Source organism: Vulpes lagopus, chromosome 20, assembly GCF_018345385.1.
Source record: "Vulpes lagopus strain Blue_001 chromosome 20, ASM1834538v1, whole genome shotgun sequence".
Classification (NCBI taxonomy): domain Eukaryota; kingdom Metazoa; phylum Chordata; class Mammalia; order Carnivora; family Canidae; genus Vulpes; species Vulpes lagopus.
The window spans coordinates 26778577-26802835 of record NC_054843.1 but is presented as its reverse complement, the minus strand read 5'-3'; the positions used below and the strand labels follow the sequence as shown (position 1 = coordinate 26802835).

Sequence of the window (24259 nt, the reverse complement as noted above, 5' to 3'; positions counted from 1 at the left end):
TGTCTGTGATGTGTTTGTTGTGAAATGACTTGCTTCATGGAATGACTTTGAATTAGTTGCGTAGAGGATTGGGCTAGATTTTAGTTAAAGTTATTACATGCAAATCTAGGTATTTCAAGAAAAAATATGGTGGTCTAAGAAATTTTCTGATGAAAACAGCTAGAGTGTACTGTTTGTTGTACATAAATTATTTTAAGATCTTAGCAGTACTTCAGAATTAAGATAGTAAAGACTAAAATAGAACTACATCAGAGTGAAAGCAGGAAACCAAAGAAGTAAGTTCAGAACACTGAAAGTCATTTCTTGACGTGATATTTACTTGTGTATATAAACTTGAACTTCAGTTATGATATCCTTGTTGGGTATGGGAAAAAGAAGTCAGAGGCCATGGTCTATGTAAGGTCTGGAGCTTTAATAAGAGATCATTTCCCTTATTAAGTGGTTATGTCAAAGGGTGACATATTTACAATAAGAGTAGATTATATGTATCCCCCCCCCTTCAGAACCTTAGAGTATTGCAAAGACAGTTGCTCTTGCTCTGAGGGGAGCAATTAGAGGTGATAGGACTTGCCCCTGCAAAGTTGTACCATTGGTTCGCAGCTGAAATTTCTATCACTTTAGTAGTCTAGTAATTCTCAACTTGGGAATTTAGTTAGTTTTTTTTTTTAAGTTGCTAATTCTTTATTGAGGAATATAATATTACCAGGGAAGCAAAGATAAAGTAAAAAGGGAAAGAGAGAAAGCAAATTCAAGGGAATATGCTACTTAGCTTGCCACACTTATAAAAACAGATAACCAAACAAACCAAAATGTAAATACTATTGATTGCTTGGTCACACTAAATGTCCCTAGGGGAATTTAGTTTTATATGGTGTTGGATTTATATTGTTTCTAGGTCCTAATGGAATCAAAAGTACGTTGTCTCTCTAGGAAGGTTTCTTTATCCTTGGCCTCAAAGAATCCCCTTCAGTAACTTTTGAAGCTCTACTGGAACCACCTATGACAATTACCACACACACTTGGAAAAACGTCACTATGAGGAGCAGCTAGAACAATAGGCAACAAAAATCAACAAAAATGCACCAAATATTTAGATATTGTGATGGATAGAACTATGCTTTAGCTTTTAAAGGCAATAAGAAATAAAAAAAATACTTGAAAATATGACCTAACACATTTGAAAAAGAACTGAAAATACCTTTTGGAAATGAAAATTAGAATTACTAAAGTAAGAAAAGAAAACAGTATAGACTTAATAGATTAGAAATAGCTAAAGAACATATTAGACTAGAGGGGGTATATAGGAGAAGAAATTCTACAACTTGTAACAGATAACTGAGAGAGAGTTTGAAAGACATGGAAAATAGTGAGTAGATCTAACATAATTTAATTGGTATTACAGAAGGAGAGGAGAGAGTGAGCCAAAGGCCAATTTAAGGAGTGAATCATTGAGGATTTTTCAGAAGTGGGGGGAAAAACCCTATAATTTTACAAAGCCCAACAAATCCTAGTCCAGAAAATGAAAAGAAACTCACCCCTAGGTTCATAATACTGATAACTCTGGAATGTCTAAGACTGAGAAAATCTTAAAGATATTCAGAGAAAAAAAGTGAAATTATCCTTAAAATAGTGACAGGAAGGGTGATGAATGACACAAATTGACACAAGACTGTCAATTAAAATAGTTGCCAGAATTCTATACTCTATGGAACAGTTCTGGGTAGTCTTACCAGGGAATTTTTCTTTGTGATTAAGCTTCCAGTTCTGAAAGACTGAAAGACTACTTGTATAGCCCCCACTGCTACAAAAGCAGTATGTCCTATTCTGGTAGTTGTAATTTTACCTCCCCCCCCCCTTTTTTTAAAGATTTAATTAATTAATTAATTAATTATTTTTATTTACTATTATTATTTATTTATTTAGAGAAAGCACAGGAACAAGGGGAAGAAGGGGAAGAGGGCAAGCGCGCAGGGATTGGGAGAGTGTTTTCCCAGTCAAATGTGGAGGCTGACATGGGGCTGGAGTCTCATGACCCTGAGATCGTGACCTGAGCTGAAATCAAGAGTTGAGTGCTTAACCAACTGAGCTATCCAGGCAGTTTTTTTGTAGTAATATTCTACTTGAACCTGACCTTTCTAGAATGGTAGGTACAAGAGGAAAAAAAGGTATTTTTATAGAATTACAAGGGACTCCTTGTACCTCCCACTTTGGCCTGCATGGGCCACTGTAGAGGAACTGGGTGAGTAGTATTTTCAACCAACTAATCATTATCTTTACACTTTAAGACCATTCAGTCCAACAAAGAAATCCAGGTGTCTGAACTAGAGTTTGGGAGCCACCTGGAGGGTTTCCCAGTCAGAATGGCCTGGAGTTGTCATTAGGGGAAAGAAAAAAGCACCATGTCCAGAAATGGTTAGGGTGGGATTCTAAATTTTTAACGTAGGTTTCTGTAACTCCCACCCATTTCACCCTAGTCATTACTTGAAAGCTATTGTGAGAGGAAATTGCCTTGAGAAGACGTGTTGAATAGGAGTAGGTGAGGGAGGCAGTTACAAATCGTTTTAAGTTGACTTGTGAAAATAATTCAAGGGCTTAACAATATCAGATGCCTGCAGATCTTAGGAGATCCATACATAGAATGCTTATTATTCCATTTTTTGAGTAGCTCTTATGATAAAAAGGTACACCATTGTCAGATTATAAGTGGTTTGGAAAAATTGAAAATATGAAACAGATTAGTTTCAAGGGCTGCAAGACTGTGGCCAGAATTGACTGATAAGACTGGAACAGCAAAATTGTAACTTGAAAAAGTGTCAATAATGAGGCACCACTGATAGACCCAAGAAGGGTTGGAGTGAATAAGGGGAGAGGTAGGTGGTCAAAGTTTCTATGTGTCAAATCTTACAGATTCGTGCAGGAGTACATCTGACAGGCAGTGGTAGACTCTCTTAATGTGTACTCAACATATGATTGTAGATATGTTGCCTTGTTGGGTATGATGGTAGACACAGCAGTGGTGGTCACTGGGGTAGTGCATACTGGCTGAGTCATCCCGTTAGAGAACAGGGACCACTGTATATATCCATCACAATGGTTAAAATGAGAGATATAGACAATACCAAGTATTAACAAGCATGTGGAATAATTGGAACCATCATATACTGTTTGAGATAATATATAATGGAATTACCACTTTGGAACACTGGGAATTTCTAATGAATTTCAACAAATACTATTCTAGTGCTGTTTCCATCTCTAGGTATAGACCCTTGAGAAAGGAGTACATTGTAGCTTTATTGATAATAACGAAAAGCTATAAACAAAATGACACAAAAGAGTAACTACTGCGTGATTCCATGTATGTGTTGTTTAAGGACATGCACAACAAATTTATGGTGCTACAAGTCAGAATGATGATTTTCTGGGAGGTGGAGAGGAAGGACATTGTTGGCTAAAAAAAGGGTATTAGAGAATTTTCTGGACTAATGGAAATTTTCTATATCTTGATCAGGGTGGTGATCATATGGGTGTATACATATGTAAAAAGTTTCACTGAGCTGTACATTTAAGATTTGTGTATCTTATCATGTACAAATTACCTTCTACAAAGTACTCTTTCCAAAAAAAAGCATGTTTTGAGCTATGTTTGATAATCAGCATGCAAAATTATATTTCTGTGTATAAAAAAGAATGATAGAAAATTTAAAAATTTATAAAAATTTATAAAAAAATTTATAACATAAAAATTTATAACATAAAACTGTGAAAGTCCAATAATAAATTTAATGAATATGCAAGAACTTACCAGGAGAAAATTGGAGGATATCACTGATACATATTAATGAATATGTAATTAATTGGAAGCATATTCTGTTTCACAAATTGAAGGACTGAACATAGTAATTTTTTTTAGAGAGGGGATGCACAGAGCAGGGAACGGCAGAGGGAGAAGGGGAGGGAGAGAATCTTAAGTAGGTTCCACACCCATTGCAGAGCCCCACATGGAGCTCAGTCTCACAACCCCTGAGATCATGACCTGAGCCCAGAACAAGAGTCAGACTTTTAACCTACTGAGCCATCCAGGAGGACTGAACATCATAAAAATGGTCAGTTCTTCTTAAACTGACAATGGGTTTAGTGTTATCCTAATCATACTATAACTTTTTTTAAAAAGGATATCAACAAAACGATCCCTCCCTCCCTTTTTTGTCTCCCTTCCTTCCTTCTTTCTTATTTTCTTTTTCGTTGGTCTACAGCTTAAATAATATGTATATTTTTCAGTGAGTATGATGTTTCCCTATTTAGGGAAACTTAGATGATCTAAAGTGGGATGCTTTCAACTTTACAGCTATAATGCAATTTAAGTAATTTAAATAACAATTCAAACATAAAACTAGCATAAAAACCCAAAAACAAAACCAGTACAATAAAAATTTAATGGGAAGGTGAACATTTATCATAAGTAAGTGCTTTAAATATTCCATATAGAGTGTGGAAAGAAAAGAGCAAAACATTTTGTCATCCTTTTATGTTGCTGTGTGGTCATGACCAGTGTTGGGAAGATAAAGCAGGTGATGGGTAGTGGGAATTGCTTTTTGTTTTGTGGCTTTTGGGGTTGCCTCTCTCGTCATGCTATATTTTGTTATAAGCTTTTTCTGAGCTCTCTGAGATTTGTGTTGTTAGGTTTTTTTGTTGTTGTTTTCTCTATTGACAGATTTAATACCTGGATTTGTAGTGGTTGCATACTTTATACTTTATGCTTCAAAGCCTGGTTAGTATCAGTGGCTTTACTTTGGTGAGGCCAGGGAAGGAACCCTTAGGTAGCACTTGTCTTTATAGAAAGTTTATATTCATTTTGCTAATCCTGGACTACAGAAGGTAATGGGGGCTTGGAAATAGAGTAATATGTGAGCTAGAGGTTGGGCTTTTGCTAAAAAAAAAAGTAGCAAAAAGGTAGCAACCTCTAATATCTTAATCATCCATTTACTTCAAACATTTGTTGTGCCCCTAGTATTTATCATATATGCTTTAGGAATAAAACAGTGGGTTTCTACCCTTCACATGCTGACTAATAAATAATTTTGGTACAATATGATAAATGTATTTATGATTTTTTAGGAGCCAGGAAGAGATGGTAGTAAACTTACTGAAGCCTGTTTTAAGTCCCTGGTGATACAAAACTGAACGCTCTAAGTCAAGAAGATCACAAAAGTCATGGTGTTCTTTTATCCACCATCTTTTTTAAATTTTTTTTTTTTTTTTTTTTTTTTTTTATGATAGTCACAGAGAGAGAGAGAGAGAGAGAGAGGCAGAGACATAGGCAGAGGGAGAAGCAGGCTCCATGCACCGGGAGCCCGACGTGGGATTCGATCCCGGGTCTCCAGGATCGCGCCCTGGGCCAAAGGCAGGCGCCAAACCGCTGCGCCACCCAGGGATCCCTATCCACCATCTTAAGATATGATAGTTCTGCCATATGATGTGGCTAAGGAATATTACAGTAAACCTATTTCTTTAAAACTCATATTTTTGTTATAATGAATGATGAGATCTAACATATGACTGAATTGAATATGTCTTTTATACATGACCACTGGTGCTAATTCTTCTTTCCTATTTGTGGTATTGTTGCTATTTTCCCCAGAATTCATGGCTTTTTAATTTCACTAATCTCTAATTACCAAGGTGGAAATAGGTTTCCTTTATTTATACTTTTAAATATACATAATCCCTACAAGAAGAACAAAATTGTTAAATGAAAACATACATTATAAAAGTCAATGAAAAATATATACCTTCATATATACAGCAATCTTTTGTGTTTTGACTTTGTATTAACTTTTCTCTCTTGAGCATAAACGAGTTGCCTTATACAAAATCAGTTTGTTCCAGTTTATTATTATGCCGAGCTGTACAACTTGAACAGTAGGAAGTCTTTCAGGTTGCCTTTTTGACTTTTTATCTTCCCCTTACGTTCTTGAAAACTTAGTAACAGTGGATGTTCTAGATAAATTCTGATTTTCTTCTGCCCCAATTCACCTAACTAAATATCTTCCAAGGAGTTATTATACCTTTTAGCAGTAAATTGTTTACAAGAAAAAGCCTCCTAGGGGCTGTGGTTGAAGTGAGAGCTGAATTTTGGACAGAGACTGCAGCTCATGTTGGATCACCTTTAATAGTTACAGAGGTGTAAACTGTTCATTTTTAAATATGTGAGTTTACTTTGATCTTTGCATTATAAGATATACCATGTGGTTGTTACCTGCTGTTTTTGGGGATGTGGTTTCATTGATTCCCAAAGAATTTATCCTGTATTCACAGTTATTTTAAGTAATGATAAGTTTGAATCCTACTCCATTATATCTAACATCATGTTGAAAATAATGCTGTTAGAGATAAAAGTATAATTTACTTTTTCCCCATAATTAAGGAATATAGCTATATTAATTTGACATTAATCTGATAGGGCAATATCTGTAAAATAAAGATGGTATAGCATGAATGAGGTTTTCTTAAGCCAAAATGTTGGAAAAACTCATTCTTGCTGAGGTTTTTAAAATTAACACAAAATCAATTAAGACACCCGAATATTACTTATTTAGAGTAGTGAATAATACATGTTTTGAGCAGGCAAAATGTTTTGTTAGTTCAAATATGGGAAATGAGAATTTTCCAGCATTTTGCAGTATGCTTAAGAAGAACAACATGCAAATGCTACTTTGAGCAAAGTAGCATTATTCTTGCCATGTTTAGATGTATTTAAGATGTTGTATAGGTCAGCTTATTTTGAAGAGATAAATCTTTAAAATTTCTGGTATGTATGTAGGTCAACTTTTGGGTAAAGAAGTAAAGACATACATATTCTCTTTAGTTAGCTGTCATAGAGTTATAGATCTCTAGAACTGAAAGGAACCCTAGAGTTTACCTTAGCTTTTTAATTTTTACTTATATATTCATGAGAGACAGAGAGAGAGAGAGAGAGAGAGAGAGAGAGGCAGAGATACAGGCAGAGGGAGAAGCAGGCCCCATGCAGGGAGTCTGATGTGGGACTCGATCCTGGGACTCCAGGATCACACCCCAGGGTGAAGGCAGCGCTAAACCACCAAGCCACCCAGGGTCCCCTAGTTTTGTTTTTTGTTTTTTGTTTTTTTTAATAGAAAAGGAAATTAATGCTCAGAGGAGTGAAAGTGCAGTTTGTTCAGTTTTTAATGTTTTCCTGATGATTCAAAGCAATTGTTATAAAAAACCAGTCACTTGTTATTTTGTAATTATTTGCTATAGTGATTTCTTAGAAAACTTACCTAGGTGCTGTATTCCTGGTACTAAACCTCAAATTTATTCAAATACAATTTAATATATTTTCTGTTTTATAAACTGTTTCTTTGCATTTGAGATTTCCTATTTTCTTAGGAAAAAAGGCTGCATGTCTCTTATTCTGTTTGGCACTACTGTATTCTTTTTTTTTTTTTTTTTTGGCACTACTGTATTCTTAAAACTAACTTCTACTTGAGTAAAGTTAGTGTTTAATAGTATTTCCCCAAATACATTATCCAGAGCTTAAGAACTAAAATCCTAGGGTATGGCACTAAATTAATACTTTTTTTTTCTTCTTCTTCTTCTTTTTTTTTTTTTTTTTTTATCATTTTTTCTCCATTGCTTAAGAGTTCTTGAAGCCAGCATAGCAGAAAATAAAGCGTGTTTAAAGAGAACACCTACAGAAGTTTGGAGGGATTCTCGAAATCCTTATGATAGGAAAAGGCAGGACAAAGCTCCTGTTGGACTAAAGAATGTTGGCAATACTTGCTGGTTTAGTGCTGTTATTCAGGTAAGGATCTTGACATCTTACTTGGTGGGCATGATAACAATGGAAAGTGGGTTGCAGTTGTGTTTCTTTCAAGTTGTGTACTTTAAACATAAATGCAGGCAAGGTTTTCATATGCCCTTCTAACAAACTAGTTTGTAGATTGTAGTGCTCCTCACTTCTCTCTTGTCCTTACCCCCCAGTATGGGGTTTTAACAGTGGAGTACTGCCTATGCCTTTCACTTACTTGGGATTAATCTCTCCTCCCTCCCTGCTGTTAGGAACTGTTGTCAGAGTGTAAAGAGTGAAAAATGTTTTTGTATGTAATTCTCTGCACATTTTGAGAAGGAGATAACCAAGATATGAAATCAGAACTATTTTTTTATTAATCAAATCAGATTTATTGTATATAGTGGAATGTTATTCATAAAATTATAGTCATTTAAATACTCTCCTTAATAAAAGGAGGCATTTTGTTTGAGGAGGGTATAGATTGACATAATTCTCAATGCATATGTGAGAATGATGTAAAGAATGAACACTGATAATCAAAAGTAACGCTTTTTTTTTTTTTTTAACTTGGAAGGTCCTTATGAAATGTTTCTTGAGACCCTTATTCTAAAATGAAAAATGTTTATATGCATAGTTATGCATCTTAATGTGGATTAGTTTTTTTTTTCAGTTCTTTTATGAGATAGGACTATTGTAATAATTATTTGTCATTCTCAGTTAGACATTGATAATGTTATCCATCAGATTACAAAGCATTAAAATAAATGATCTCTTTAAAACGATCTGTGATTAACTCTTAATTTTTATTGCCCTTTAGGAAAAGATTTTGTTTAATTTTCCTAATAGTTGATTTGTAACTTACTATTTAGTATTCCTAATGAGTACCATTTAAATAATTTTGTATGCCATTTCTTTTTATATTCAAATTATCTTTTCATTCTGTAGCCTTCCAAGCCTGGATGTATGATGGCATATGCATCTTTGTGATATTAAAGCAACTAACTGATTATTTAGTTCATTTGCTATAAGATTGTTAATTGTGTTCTTTAGGTAATTAATCTGTAGTTTTAATTTTTTTCTACTTCATTGTTATAATTTCCAACTTTCCCTCTACTTTTTTACTTGGCACATAATACCATACAGTTTGATTTCCTTTGGTTTTCTAGATTTATATCTCACTCTTTAATATTCTGTGGTGTACACTAGTTAGTAATATACAATTTTGTTTTCCAGGCTATTAAAATGTTAGGGAATACTTGAATTAATATAAATCTGTAATACTACCTTTGTTCCTATCCTTGATTAATTATTCATGAATATTTAGATATTCAGAATATCTAAAATTTTATTAGTCCTTTGTCTTTATTTGCACTGTTAGAGTTTTTACATTTATTGTCCAATTTAAATTTCATGATTTTGACATTATTTAAAAGTATGAAACAAGGTTTAAGGCTGTGATACCAGTCTTTATGAATACTCTTTGCTTCCTGTGTTTGGATAAGTAGATGCTATCTCTGCACTATAACGACCAATTAATGAAGCTCATTGATTGGAAACCTCTTAGAAGAAACTACTTGCAAACAATCAGTATTTGTTAATTAGAATAGGTGCTTTTTATTTTTCTACACTGTATTTTAAGAAAGGTTTGTTTGAAAGAATTAAATTCATTCTAACAGAAATGAGGATAATCACTTTTTGTTTTCATAGGATAAACTTCTTTCAGTAGTTTAAATTAGAAACAATTGTACATCTATTTCTACTCTAAGTGGTGTTTGCTGATCTTAGCTCTTTACTTTTCAAATTTTTGGTGTTTTTTGGTGGGAGGAGATGGAATGGAAAAAATTGCTTGTCCTGTATAAAATTTGAAATAATTTTACTGATTTCTAAAATTTACCTTAAATTAGTGGCTGTTTAACTGGTACCACACTCCTAACATAGGTTAAGTATTGGGTTCTTGGGATTGTTGTTACTATTATATTTTTTTATTTTTCGGAAAAATCTACATACCTAAGAGAAATGACTTCTAGGCTTGAAAAGCTTGAGTTATAGTGAAGTGTTAGATCATTGGGCTTTGGGTGTGCGAAAATACATTAAACTTCAGGTTTGGGAAAATTGTGGGTGGGAAGAAAAATTGTCAAAAGATCACTTCAGGTTTTTTTTTTTTACTGTAATTTTACTGTATCTAGTTTTTAAGTAGCTTTTTATTTTCATCTCTAATAATTAAAATCTTTTATTTTTTTCATTTTGTGACATTATTGTTTAAATCCACAGATACTATCTGAGATGTAAAAGTTTATCATCATAAATGGAACTTTTCACCTATGAAAGAAAAGTTGGGCAGGAAATCTCTGTTAGTGTTGGACGTTTCTTATTGTATTTTCCAAAGTGAATTGGAACTTGTTCAAACTATGATGTAAATGTACTGTAAAGTTTCAATTACAAAATTTTCTCAGGGATGGAGTTTACTTAGTTGGCAGGACTAGTGTGAAACAACTGGGACTTCTTTTCCTTGTAAGTATATCTGCCAATTATAGAAAATTACTTGGATTATAAACCTTTAACTACAGAATGAGTAGCAGGGTTAGGCTACAGAGGATACAGCTTTATACTTGTTTTTTTTAGGTACTGGGACCAGTATTTTGAGAGAAAAGGGAAACAATATCAGAAAGGGACTATAATTTAGGAGAAGATAGTACAGAAGATTATTTCCTAGTATGACTAATTATGACTGATTTGAACGCTAAACATTTATTTTTATGTGAAAAGTGAATACAATTAAATAATCTTTTGGATGGTAGCAATATTAGCAATAATACCCTGTTGGGCATTAATACCTCATCTAGTCAGAAGTATTTTTATCTTGGAACTTATACCTATAAAGGACTAATGGGGTCTGCTTTTTCTCCACTAGGATATCAGTGAATGAGGTAGCTACTTAAAATAGACTCTTCTCTTGCTATTTTGGGGTATAATTCATGGATTCTCATGATGATCCTTGGCACCTTTCCCATTTGGATGCTGTTGAGATGCCCAGAAGTAAGGTGTTCATACTTCTGAGTTGCCTTGTACAGCTCCAATTTACTTCTGTTGTAGATCTCCTGGTGCTTGTTAATACATTTTAAAAAAGGTTGTGAATTGGAAGATAGAGGATATTGGTCACCTTACTCATAAATCATGTAACTCCAGATTGACTAAAATACAAGCATCCTCAAGGCAGAGAATATATATCTTCTAGGTTATTGTTTTATACCAGTGTATAGTACAGTGTTTGACACATTGGTGGAGGCCTTTAAGTAATTACTACATAGGTAAATGAACCAAAAAGGGGCATATATTATTTATGGTTGAATTAAAGACTTCAGGATGCTTTTATCACCCTAATGATGAATGGGATTGAGAAGATACTGCAAGTTTTCAAAAAATGCTAAGATATCATTTAACATGTTTATTCATATCAGTTGCTCTTAAATCTCTAATTTTCATCAAAGAATTTAAGGTACCTAGTTCAAAGAGAAAATAAAAAATTCCATAGCAATAGAAGGCTTATAATGAAAAAAGGCAGTAATCTGCCCCAAACCTCCCTGTCCATAGTCTTGTTCCTTAAAGTAACTACAACCTGCTCTAGCTGTTTTTCCTTTTATCTTCATTTTTCTAAATGACATGCCTTTCTGCTGAGATAAATGGAAATTTAGCCGTCTCATTTCATATGCTAGAATTGCCTTTCCTTTCATTGCCAGCATAGTTATATCATAAATTTAAAATAATCTGTAGTTAGTGTTTACATTTTCTGTGACTTTGTGAACATTACAGTGATTTACTGGGAATAGCCCTTTGTAATCCTTTTTTTCCTGGAGTTTTCAGGTCCCACTTTTTTTCTTTCTAGTTTCTATATACTTAAAGTTTTCTAAATACTGTAGTATCTTTGATATGGTCTTACTAATAATATGTTCTGTGTGCATGAACATATTATCTCTGTTCCTTCCTTCCTTCCACCCTTCTTTCCCCTTTCCCACAAAAGGTTTCTCTATCTCAAGTCCAAACTGGATTTCTATTCTTTGTGTTTAAAGCATGAGTGCTGGCTTTCCAAAGCAGACCTATGAGAAAAGAGATTGTGGGAGGGTTGATTGGGGATCACTTTGCATGGTTTTTACTTAATCCTCCTATTTGTAGCCCTGAATTTCATTCCTTTCAAAATTATGACTGATTCTTCTGAACTTGAATTTGTTTATTTCAATTATATCCAAAGACTAAATTTCCTATATCCCACAGGAGGAGGTGCTAAGTTGTCTGACTCTTCTGTATCTGGGAAGGACATAGGGATTTAATTGCTCTGTATATAGATTTTTATCTTTTAATCATGCTGTTTCCAGTCCCTACTTTACCTTGAACTTTTGTGATACTTTGCTTTTTTTTTTTTTTTAATCCACCAAGGAGAATTGATCTTGCTTCTCAGTATCTTCATTATAGACAGTTTATATCCCTTTGCTCTTTGTCGTCATTCTTTCTTTTACACAAATTATTTGAAATCTCATCTCTCATAGCTTTCTTTTATTAGCAAGAGTTTAGCCAAATTCCATTCTGTTAAGTGCTCTTCAAAATATACCTTTTAGCTTTGGATTGAATGAAAAGTTCTTGTTTTCAGGGTACATCAATCACAAACACAATATAGGTGGTAGTGACAATTACCCTTTACCACCTTTTTTGAAGAAATATGTTGATCAATACTGTTACGACTGTGATTGAGGATACAATGTTTATGACTTAAAAGTATTAATTTCCATGATTTATTGTAGTGGTCACAAGTTCTGCTTTGGGTAATAGCTTATTAGGTTGTTTTAAACCATATACCTAGTCGTATTTTGCTGGAACCCAACCCAACCAAAACAACAACAACAGCAAATCAACTTTTGAAAACTATGTCACATAACACAAAAGATTTTGAGGCTAAGCTCCGTGAGAACGTGATTTTCAGAATAAGCTTCATATATTGGGCTGACTTTATCCTTGAGGCAGTTCATATATTGGGCTATTGAGTGTTTGGGAAGGTAATCAATGCTTTGTACGACTTGGAGCAGACCTTGGACTTTCATTAAGTTCTAGAGGACTAAATCTTTGGGGTAAATCCCCAACAGTGCAATTGCTGGGTCGTAGGGCAGGTCTATTTTTAACTTTTTGAGGGAAACGAACTAGGGGTGGTGGAAGGGGAGGAGGGCGGGTGTTGGAGGGGAATGGGTGACGGGTACTGAGGTGGACACTTGACGGGATGAGCACTGGGTGTTTTTCTGTATGTTGGTAAATTGAACACCAATAAAAATTAATTAAAAAAAAAAGTTCTAGAGGACTAGAACCTTGGATTAATGAGAACTTAAAATAGACCAGTCTTCATAGTTTTTGAATCCCAACTTCATCTCAGAATTGTTTGGGGTAAGTTGATCTGGGATTACAAATGTCCCCAGTTTTGCCACCTCACAGAAGGAAGTGTAAATTCCATTAAAAGGTAATATTATCTGGAACATATAATTTTCTCCACTTTCACATAAAAATAAATATTTAGTGCTCAAATCAGTCATAATTAGTCATACCAGGAAAGAATATGTGTCCAAAAATTAAGATAAAATAACTAGCAATATGAAACCTGAGAATTGGATTGGATAACTTAATATGGTCAAGGAATTAAAAGATTGAGAATTTCATTAGAAAAGTAAACTATAAAAAAAAGCAAAATAGAAATTTTAATACTGAAAAATATAATAAAGTTAAATCAAAGAATGACTTTAGTAGTATATTTGACATAGCTGAAGAGAGAATTAGTCAACTGGATAATTGGTCTGATGAACATTTTCAGACTAAAGCTGTGAAATACAGATTAGAGCATATTAGAAATATTTTGGGCATGGTGAATAGTGCTAACATAGTGTTATGTTAGAGTATAAAGGGAGAATATAAAGGAAATAGGGCAGAAAAAAAATTGAAGAGATGACTGAGAATATTCCGAATTTGATAAACGAGATCAAGCCACAGACTCTAGAAGCAGTAGGAATCAAGTAGCATAAATATTAATAATACTGTGTCAAGGAAGGCACATCATAATAAAATGGAAAAAAAAAAAACTATAGACAGAGAAAATCCTAAAAGTAATAACCAGGTGGAAAAGATGTACAGACATATCTTGGAGATATATGGAGTTTGTTCCATATCATCACAATAAAGTGAATATCTTAACAAAATGAGGCAAATGAATTTTTTGGCTTCTCAGTGCATATAAAAGTTATGTTTACATTATTTTGTAGCCTATTTAGTATACAGTAGCCTTACTACTTAAAAAAAAAAGTATGTACTTTAATTTATTGCTGAAAATGCTAATTTTTATCTGAGTTTTCAGTGAGTCATAATCTTTTTGGTGTTGGAAGATCCTGTTTCAATATTGACAGCTACTGACTGACTAGGGTGGTGGTTGCTAAAGGTTAGGGTGGCTGTGGCAATTTCTTAAAGACACCAGTGAAGTTTGCCAGGTCAATTGAATCTTCCTTTCACTTGAACACTTAGAGGGCATTGAAGGGTTATTAATTGGCCTAATTTCAGTATTGTTGTGCCCCAAGAAATAGAGAGGCCTGAGGAGAGGAAGAGAGATAGAGGAATGGCTAGTTGGTGCAGTAATCAGAACACATACACCATTATCAATTAAGTTTGAAATCTTTTTGAGAATGATTTGTGGAGCCCCAAAACAATTACATTAGTAATATCAAAGATCACTGTTCATCGATCACCATAACAAATACGATAATAGTGACAAAGTTTAAAATATTGCAAGAATTACCAAAATGTGACACAGAGACCCAAAATGAATAAATGCAATTGGAAAAATGGTGCTGGTTGACTTGCTTGACACAGGGTTGCCATAAAACCTTCAATTATGAAAACACTGTATCTACAAAACACATTAAAGTGAAGCACAATAAAACAAGGTATGCCTGTATCACCTCTATAAAGAAGCAAAATTAAGACCAACAGCTGACTTCTCAATAGAAATGCTGTCATTAAAATGGTAGAAAAAAATAACTGGCTATCTAGCATTCTATAACCAGCAAACATCTTCCAAAAATGAAGAAAAACGACTTCTACTATAACAGAAGCTGAAATAATCTGTCACCAGCAGACCCACACAAGAAGAAATTCTAACTGTTCAGAAGAGTATTCAGGAAGAAGGAAAATTATCCCCAGTGGGAACTGAGAGCAAAGAAGGGGGATTGGGATTATCCCATTTTGTCCTTATTCTTTTTCCTATTTAAATTTCTCATAAAAACAGTCCATACTTTGTTGCCTTTATATCCCATTTCTTCAGTACTCATTGCTTGCTGTTCTTCTTCTACCATTCTGCTGGAAAGATGACTTCCCAATTGCCAAATCCAAAGGTTATTTTTCTGCCCTTTATTGGATTTGGCAACATTTAAGAGTATAGATGGCCTCCAATATATTGTGATTCAATTTATGATTTTTTGACTCATGATGATGCGTAAGTAATATGTATTCAGTAGAAACTGTACTTTGAATTTTGATCATTTCCTGGGCTACCAATACACAGTACAATATTCTCTTGTAATGCTGGCTCCTACTCAGGCATGTGATAGTAAGGTTAACTGATAGACTTATGATCATTTTGTACCCATACAACCATTCTGTTTTTCACTTTCAGTATAGTAGTTAATAAGTTACATGAGATATTCAATACTTTTGTTATAAAATAGGCTTTGTATTAGATCATTTTGCCCACCTGCACACTAAAAAGTGTTCAAAGCACTTTTGAGGTAGGCTAGGCTAAGCTATGATGTTTGGTAGATTAGGTGTGTAATAAAATGAATTTTCAATTTAATGGTATTTTAAACTTATGATGGGTTTGTCCCATTGCATACCAAGGAGATCTGTATTGCTAATCTTGTCCTTTTTGAAATTTGCCATTGATTCTTTGATGTACTTCAGAGTTTTCTGTGGTACTTTATATCTTTGTTGAAAAGCTTTTGGCATGGGTATTTTTTGAAGATCCACAATTACTCTGATACACAGCTATATTTGAAAGCTCATGATTTGGGCAGCCCAGGTGGCTCAGCGGCTTAGCGCCGCCTTCAGCTCCAGGGCCTGATCCTGGAGACCTTGCTTGGAGCCTGCTTCTCCCTCTGCCTGTGTCCCTGCCTCTCTCTCTCTCTCTCTCTCTCTCATAAATAAATAAAAAAATATATATTTTTAAAAAGCTCATGTTTCTCTACTCCTTTTTCTTCTTGATTACATACTCTTCACTTTCCATACTATTCTTACTTTGTCAGAAACTGGAGATATTTATTCTCTGCTGCCTGTCTTTCTTGTGTCTGCATGTAGTGGGTGCTCCACAAATATTTGTTAAATGACTGAATAAATGAATTATCTCATGTGTTCATATTGTTTAATTAAATATTTTCAGATTATAAGATAACCAAAATATTTTCTTACAGTTTCTGTTACCAGCTTTTATGATTTTTCCTTTCATATTTAGGTTTTTAAACCACATCATATCTGTATACGTAAATCTGACTCCCATTTCTTTGTATATAGTGGGCCATTTTTCCCAACACTCAGCTCCTAAATAAAACCTTGTTTTTTCATTGATTTGTGGTGCTACTTTTATCTTCTATTAGGTTTGCTTACACAGCTTTACTAGGACCTCTACATTATTGCCTCCTGTACAGTGATTTTCAAGGTTTATAAACTATGACTCCCAAAAGGGAATACTTTTCTGTTGTAGAACACTTGATACATCTATGTATATGTATAATATGTACAATGACAATTTTGCAAACAGTACCCTGTGGTGCATTTACTATGTATAATGTGCTTTAATATTTTCAATTGTATTTTATTTTGTTTTTTAAATAAATATTCACCATGATGTCAATGTGTTACAAGCTCCAGAATTCCTAGAACTTAAAAAACAGTTCTAGGAAGCCTTTCCATGGGCATCTTTCTTTCTTTCTTTCTTTTTTTTTTTTTAATTAATTTTTATTGGTGTTCAATTTACCAACATACAGAAAAACACCCAGTGCTCATCCCGTCAAGTGTCCACCTCAGTGCCCGTCACCCATTCCCCTCCAACACCCACCCTCCTCCCCCCTTCCACCACCCCTAGTTCGTTTCCCCAAGTTAGGAGTCTTTATGTTCTGTCTCCCTTCCTGATATTTCATGGGCATCTTTCATATGTTCTCATACTCTATATGAGATCAATATTACTATGTTGGAATGTTTCTATTGTTATAATATGTGTCCTTTCTAGACTGTGTGTCTCCTTGAGCATAGAGATAATATGTAATTTCTTTCTGTCTCTGTCACTTAGTAATGGGCCCATAAATTTATTTGTGCTATATTTTTGTAGAATTGACATCTCAAGATAACTTAGTGAACATATCTAAAAACTTCTAGACTTTGCATTTGTGTACCTTTTATTTTGAGGAAACTGCTTATTAAGCTCCAAAGAAAGACCACCTTTAATAATATATATAGTAGGTTTTTTAAATTGTCCACATGTAATTTTCTGCCTTCCAGTACAATAAGTATTATTAATGATCAAGAATAATGTGTCAGTATATAAGAAATTTTACATTTTCTCCAGGAGAAAATCGGTCTTGTGCTAGGGCAACAATCCTATGTATAAGTAGTATAGTCCAAAATAAATCTCTGAGACCGGTCATATTTTTATAGTTCTGTTAATAGAATCTTCCCTTACGTTATCTGAAATTGTTGTTCTTTTTCAGTCATTATTCAATCTTTTGGAATTTAGAAGATTAGTTCTGAATTACAAGCCTCCATCAAATGCTCAAGATTTACCCCGAAATCAAAAGGTAAAATGAAAGATTTTTAAGCAAAGTAAATGTATTTGTGTGTGTGTGTGTGTGTGTGTGTGTGTGTGTGTGTGTGTGATCCTATTTTATCTGTGCTTAGTTTGGGGGCCGTTTGTCTTATCAAATCTGAAACCATTAAATTTGAATATCAACCCATTAATCTTAGTTACTACAGTAACTTTCTATTCTTCATCAATAGATTATAAACACGAATGTTTCTTCACATGGTTGTCAGGAATATGCCAATTTTTTGTGTGACTTTAGTAATTGTTTTTTTTCTTTTTGGACTGTCAAATTTCAGTTAACTTTATAGATTTCAATTTGTAATTCAAGATCTTTCTTCAGTTGCCTCCTGAAAAATTGTGTGGAAATAGAAATTTTTTTCAACTGCTTGTGTAGATGAGCTATTTATTTATTTATTTATTTGATGAGCCTTTTAAAAGGCTGGCTGTCTTTGCAGTGCAAATCTATAACTTCTCTATTTTGTAAGTTAATACTGTTAGGCAATATAATGTGACAGAGTGCACAGATAATCAGGGCTAGATTGCCTGCGTGTTTGGCTTGAACCTCGTTTCCTTATTTGAAAGGTATAAATAATAATAGTCATTATTTTATAGAGTTGTGAGATTTAAATGAGATAAAATGTACAAAGGGCTTTGAAGTGCCTAGTACATAGTAAGTACCTCAGATGTCAGTTACTCTGTTTTTACTAGCTTTTCAAAAATAGGACTGACCGATGCAGAAATTTATACTTAGTGGAAAAATTAGTTATATTGATGATGTGCATGAATGTTAGGGCTTTAGGGATCTTGTCATAAAGAAATTGTAGCCCTAAAGGGGACTGGTTGCGCAAAGAAATTAAAGTTTTAGGTTTCAGTAAAGTGTTGAATTTTGTGTGACTTATTGATAGTATAAATGATTCATAATTGAATCTTTCTTTTTTTTTTTTTAGTGTGTAATTTGAAAAGGACTTGTTTGCAACATGAAACATTTATAATACAAACGAATGGGAATGTAACAATTTATAGCTGGTTTTTCAGGCTGTAATCTTTGAGCTATAAAGTATCAGGCTGGTAACAAGCCATTTTCAAAAAGGAACCAAGATCACCTGCAGACCTCCAGAAAAATTCAGCAAAACCCCTTCACTCATTACAGTTTTTCCACGAAATTTTTTGGACTGTTGCTTCCCTTTATAGCAACTTTTTAATAATCACAGTTCTGTCTTCTGATATCTCAGTTGAAGTAGATTTATAATTTACATGACATTATTTGGAAATATTGCTTCCAATTAGATATTTATATGTATCTTGACCTTTTTTGTTTCTGGATTTTAGGGCTTGACAGAATTTTAATTTATTTTGTTCTTCAAAATGTTAATTAAGACCAAGTCAATTTTATAATCCTTTTTAAAAAATCAATAGTGATATCCATACCTATATAACAGAGCTAGTTTTAAGATATTCAGTTGAGTACTAGGGAAATATATAAATCCAATCTTTAGCACCTTTCTAGGGAAATTTGTTTTCTTGCAATGGAAGGAGCAGCATGTCCAGAGAGACCTTTAGGTTAAGGAATTAAAAGGATCTCTACTTCCATTCTGAAAAGGACACTTATTTAGAAGAATTCTGTACATTTTTATTAAAAAAAAAAGGTTCCACAGGGCACCTAGGTGGCTCAGTGGTTAAGTGTCTTGTCTTTGGTTCAGGTCATGATCCTGGGGTCCTAGAATAAGAATAAATAAATAAAATGTTAAAAAGAAGGTTCCACAAATGAGGTTATTCTTTAATCTAGTGTGGTGACATCCATACATACTATAACTTGACACTTCTGAAGCAAACATGTGGGACTTAGAGATAGTTATCAGCCATTGATTGATGCTACATTCAACTGGGGTGATAAAAGGCATATAAAAAATATATATTTAAGATTTTGTTTATTCATGAGAGACACACAGAAAGAGAGGCAGAGACATAGGCAGAGGGAGAAGCAGTTTCCATGCAGGGAGCCCAATGCAGGACTTGATCCTGGGACCCTTGATCCTGGGACCCCAGGATCATGCCCTGAGCTGAAGGCAGGTGCTAAACTGCTGAGCCACCCAGGGATCCTCAAGGCATATGTTTTCAAAAGCGTATCAGTGTGACTTCTTGCTGTTATTTTTTAATAATAAACAGGATTTTTTTAGGATATTTTTTGTCATCAGGTAAACCAGTCATAAATATATACATATTGAGTGAGAGAAAGAGATGGAGTTTTTGAAATCAGTTTCTATTTTAGGTAGACTTGGCTATTGCTTCTAGAGGTTGAAATTGGTTTTATACAAATATTTGTGGGTTTTTGTTTGTTTTGTTTTGTTTTAAGATTTTATTTATTTATTCATGAGAGAGGGAGAGAGAGAGAGAGAGAAAGAGGCAGAGACATAGGCAGAGGGAGAGGCAGGCTCCATGCTGGGAGCCCGACATGGGACTCAATCCTGGGACTCCAGGTTCATGCCCTGGGCCAGAGGTGGCGCTAAACCACTGAACCGCCCGGGTTGCCCTATACAAATATTTGTAATGTTTATAGTTTTAACAACTGGGAGAATTGTGAGGTTACTAAAAATTTAAAGGTGGATTCTCACTGTAAACTATTCCTCCTCACTCCTACACATAGAGTCTTTTGGCTTACAAAGTCACAAACTGATAAGAAAACATGCTAAATGTTGAGAAAACAAAGATGCATAAGTTCATAATAAAGGTAAGCTCCACATAAATAACTAAAACTTTACTACTCATAAAGTTATATTAATTAAAGTCTTGATTTAAAGGCAAATATTTCCAAATAAACAATATTTCCATGCCTTCCACTACTCAGAGCTGAGAAACATATGAACAGGAGAATAGTTGAATACTACTGGACAAATACCTGAAGGAATTTTGAATTTTACAAATAACAGAGGCATTCTGGAATTTCTGTCTTTAGGTATAAATAAAGTAACAAGATTGAATTTATAAGTTTCAGTAAATCTTAAAGGATTCAAAGTATACAAAGTGTTTTCTGGCTACAGTGGAAGTAAGATGGAATTTGACAACAGATTTAGAAAATCCCCCTGATAGTGGACATTCCAAAATTAGAGGATGCAACCAAGGCAGTGGTTAGTGAAAAATATTTAATAGAACCACAAGCTGCTTCCAAAGATCAGTAAAATTATTGAATTTCTAGGTAGATTGAGCAAGAAGAAAGAGGGAAGAAACAAATCAGTATAAAGAATGAAAAAGATGGATATCACTACATATTATCTAGACAATAAAAGAGAATAGTGGAATATTATAAATAGACAATATCCTTATATTACATTTAAAAATTGAATTTTTAGTTAAGAATTTACTCACCAAAAAATTCAGTGAAGTAGTTTACTGGTGAATTATATCAAACATCTAAGGAAGAAATAATACCACTTCTCTATATATTTTTCCAGAAAACGGAAGAAGATGTAGAACTTACCCAATTCATTCTATGAGCCCAATATTACCCTGAAACCAAAATAGAAAGAGATGTTTTAAGAAAACTAAAGACCAATATTCCTCATGAATATAGAAGCAAAAAGTTGTGACAGATTTTTGGCAAATTGACTCCTGAAATATCAATTAGGGGATGCTACTTCATTGGCAACTGGGTTTATTTAGAACTTCAAGATTGGTTTAGTGTTCAAAAATCAATGTCATTCACCACATTAATAGACTACAGAAGAAAATATGATGATCTAAGTAGATAAAGAACAGCAATTTGACTAAAGCTAATGTGTCTAAAATCTCACAGAAACTAGAAATTGAAGGAAGCTTTCTTATCCTGATAAAGATTGTTTATGAAAAATCTACAACTAATAAAATACTTAATAGTGAAAGATTGATTTTTTTTACCCCAAAGTTCAGGAATAAGCAAGGACATCATCCCTTACCACTTCTGCTGAACAGTAGACTGGAGTTCTTAACCAGTGCTTTCCCCAAGGAGGAAAAAGAAGTAAACATGAACATTGGAAAGGGAAGAAAAAAGCTTTTTTTCTTTTTGGTATATATGACTTAATTGTCTATGTGGAAGATCCTAAATATTAAGTAAGAAAGTAAATAAATAAATAAATGATGCTAGAACCAAGAAATGAATTCAACAAGATTACATGATAAGAGAAGAACATGCAAAAATCAGTTGCATTTCTGATTATTAACAATACACATTGGGAAATTTAAATTAAAAATATATACAGTAGCATAAAATGTGGACTATTAGGGGTAAAGTTTTATAGAAAACCACAATATGTTGCTGAATTTAAAGAAGTAGATATATTATGTTCAAGGATCAGAGGATACAATATTGTTATGGTATCAGTTATCTCCAATTTTAATCTATAGATTCAGTGCTATCTCAATCATAATCCTAGAAGGCTTTTTCATAGGAATTAACAAATTGATATAAAATTTATGTAGAATATCAAAGAATATAGGGTAGCTATAGTAATTTTGAAAAGAAAGGCAATGTTGGAGGTATCAACTCTCAGGCACTTTTATTGGTGAAAAATTAGTCCTATAGATAAATGGAACAGATAGAGTCCAGAAATAGACCTATATATATAGGGTGAGTTGATTTTAATTAGAGTTGACAAAACAATTCAGTAGGCAAAGGAAAAATCTTTTAAAATAATGGTATCATAGGTAGATAATCCTTAGCCCTTACAGAGCATATTCATTTATTTTTCAAATATATGAAAAAATTAATAATGGATTATAGATCTAAAAAATTAAAAATGTAAAAATTCTTGAAGAAAACATAGGAAGTTAAAAGATTTCTTAAATGGTACAAAACAAGGGCACAAATCATAGAAGAAAAATTGATTGGATTTCATCAAAATTAAAAACTTGTAATTTTTGAAAAATTTATACAAAATTAAAAGGTTACCACTAGGAGAAAATACTAGCAAAACATGTATCAGATAAAGGAATTGTATCTAGAATATATACAGAGCTTGCATAACTCAATAATAAAATAATCTATTACTGTATTGGAAAAAATATTTGAACAGATACTTCACCAAAGAAGGTATAAAACTGTAAATTAACTACATGGAAAAGTGCTGGACAGTATTAATCATAGGAATATGCAGATGAAAACTAGAGGTTTCTAGTTTTCACTAGAAACCACTGGAAGGACAGGTTAAAAATATATTCCATAGCAAATATTGTAGAATGTGGACCTAGAACTGCCATTATGCTATTAGTGAGAATATAAAATAGTATAACACTTCTGCAAAAATAGTTTGGTTGTGTCTTAAAAACATCTACATGCAACCTAGGTCCTCTCTAGGTTTTTACTTAAGATAAATGAAAGCATAGATCTGCACAAAGACACTTTAATATCCACAGCATCTGGAATAGATCACTTGATAAATAAGTTTGGAATATCCATACAGTGGAACACCACTGAGCAACAAAACAGAATGAATCGTTAATGCATTAACGATTAATGCACAATCATGTGGAGGAAGCTTAGAATAATTACTATTATTTTATTATTATTATTCTATTTTAAGAAACCAGACTAAATGAGTACATAGGGTATGGTTTGATTTATATAACTTTCTAGAAAATACAAAGTGACCATGGTTGCTTTGGGAAGATCCTGGAAGGGGATAAGGGTTGAAGAAACTTGGGGAAGTAATGAATAGTTAGATTATCTTTACTGTAGTGATGCTTCCATGGATGTGTATGTGTCTGAAGCTCATAAAATTGCATACTTTATAATCTACAGTATATTGTACATCAATTATACCTTAAGTCATTTTTAAAGAAGACAGCATGTGATTGTATTTTTGTAATTTAGACAGATGCTAAATTTGGCTACATTTAACATCGATTACAATTTTGCCTTTTGAAATTCAAAAAGATTTTCTAGCCATGGAAATTGGCTGAGAGCAAAACTGTTTTATTGTATTATATATACATATTAAATTACTTTTCCAATATGCTTCTCAGCAGAAATTCACTTATTTTTTAAAAGTGATTTATTTCGTCCTTGGTACATAGAAAGGAATGTCTCAACTGCACTGATGTAGGTGTGGTGATGAAAGAAATTGATCTCAGGAAATTAGGGGTATTTTTGGAAATTATATTATGAATTGAAATTCTTTGTATTTATATTTTTAACACCCAGTATTTATATAAGGCAATTGGGGGGGAGTGTAGGAAGTACGAGAAAAATCATAGATTAGTTTTCTTTCAATGAAAACTTTTACATTTAAACTTTATCGTTGATGATGGAATTTTTTTTTTTTTTAAGATTTATTTACTTATTTTAGAGCGTGAGTGTTGGGGGGAGGGCAGCATGAGGGGCAGAGAGAGGGAGAAAGATGATCTTGAGCAAACTGCCTACTGAGCTTGGAGCCCTTTGCATGGCTTGATCCCAGGATCCTGAGATCATGCATGACCTGAGCCAAAACCAAGAGTTGGACACTTAACCAACTGAGCCACACACAGGCATCCTGGTGATGGAATTTATTATACTTACATAAAATTCATGTTTCCATAAATTAATATTTTCATTCAGATCACTTTGTGATTGC

The 24259-nt window shown here is 33.4% G+C and overlaps 1 protein-coding gene across 4 annotated transcripts in view; it reads left to right on the top strand.

Moving 5' to 3' along the window:
* Positions 1-24259, top strand: part of USP25 (ubiquitin specific peptidase 25) — a 137524-nt gene that overhangs the window by 41985 nt on the left and 71280 nt on the right. For all 4 annotated transcript variants that reach the window (XM_041734852.1, XM_041734849.1, XM_041734850.1 and 1 more), the window contains 2 exons: positions 7660-7822; positions 17587-17673. In XM_041734852.1, the coding sequence (XP_041590786.1) occupies positions 7660-7822; positions 17587-17673 (250 nt within the window). The remainder of the gene's footprint in view (positions 1-7659; positions 7823-17586; positions 17674-24259) is intronic.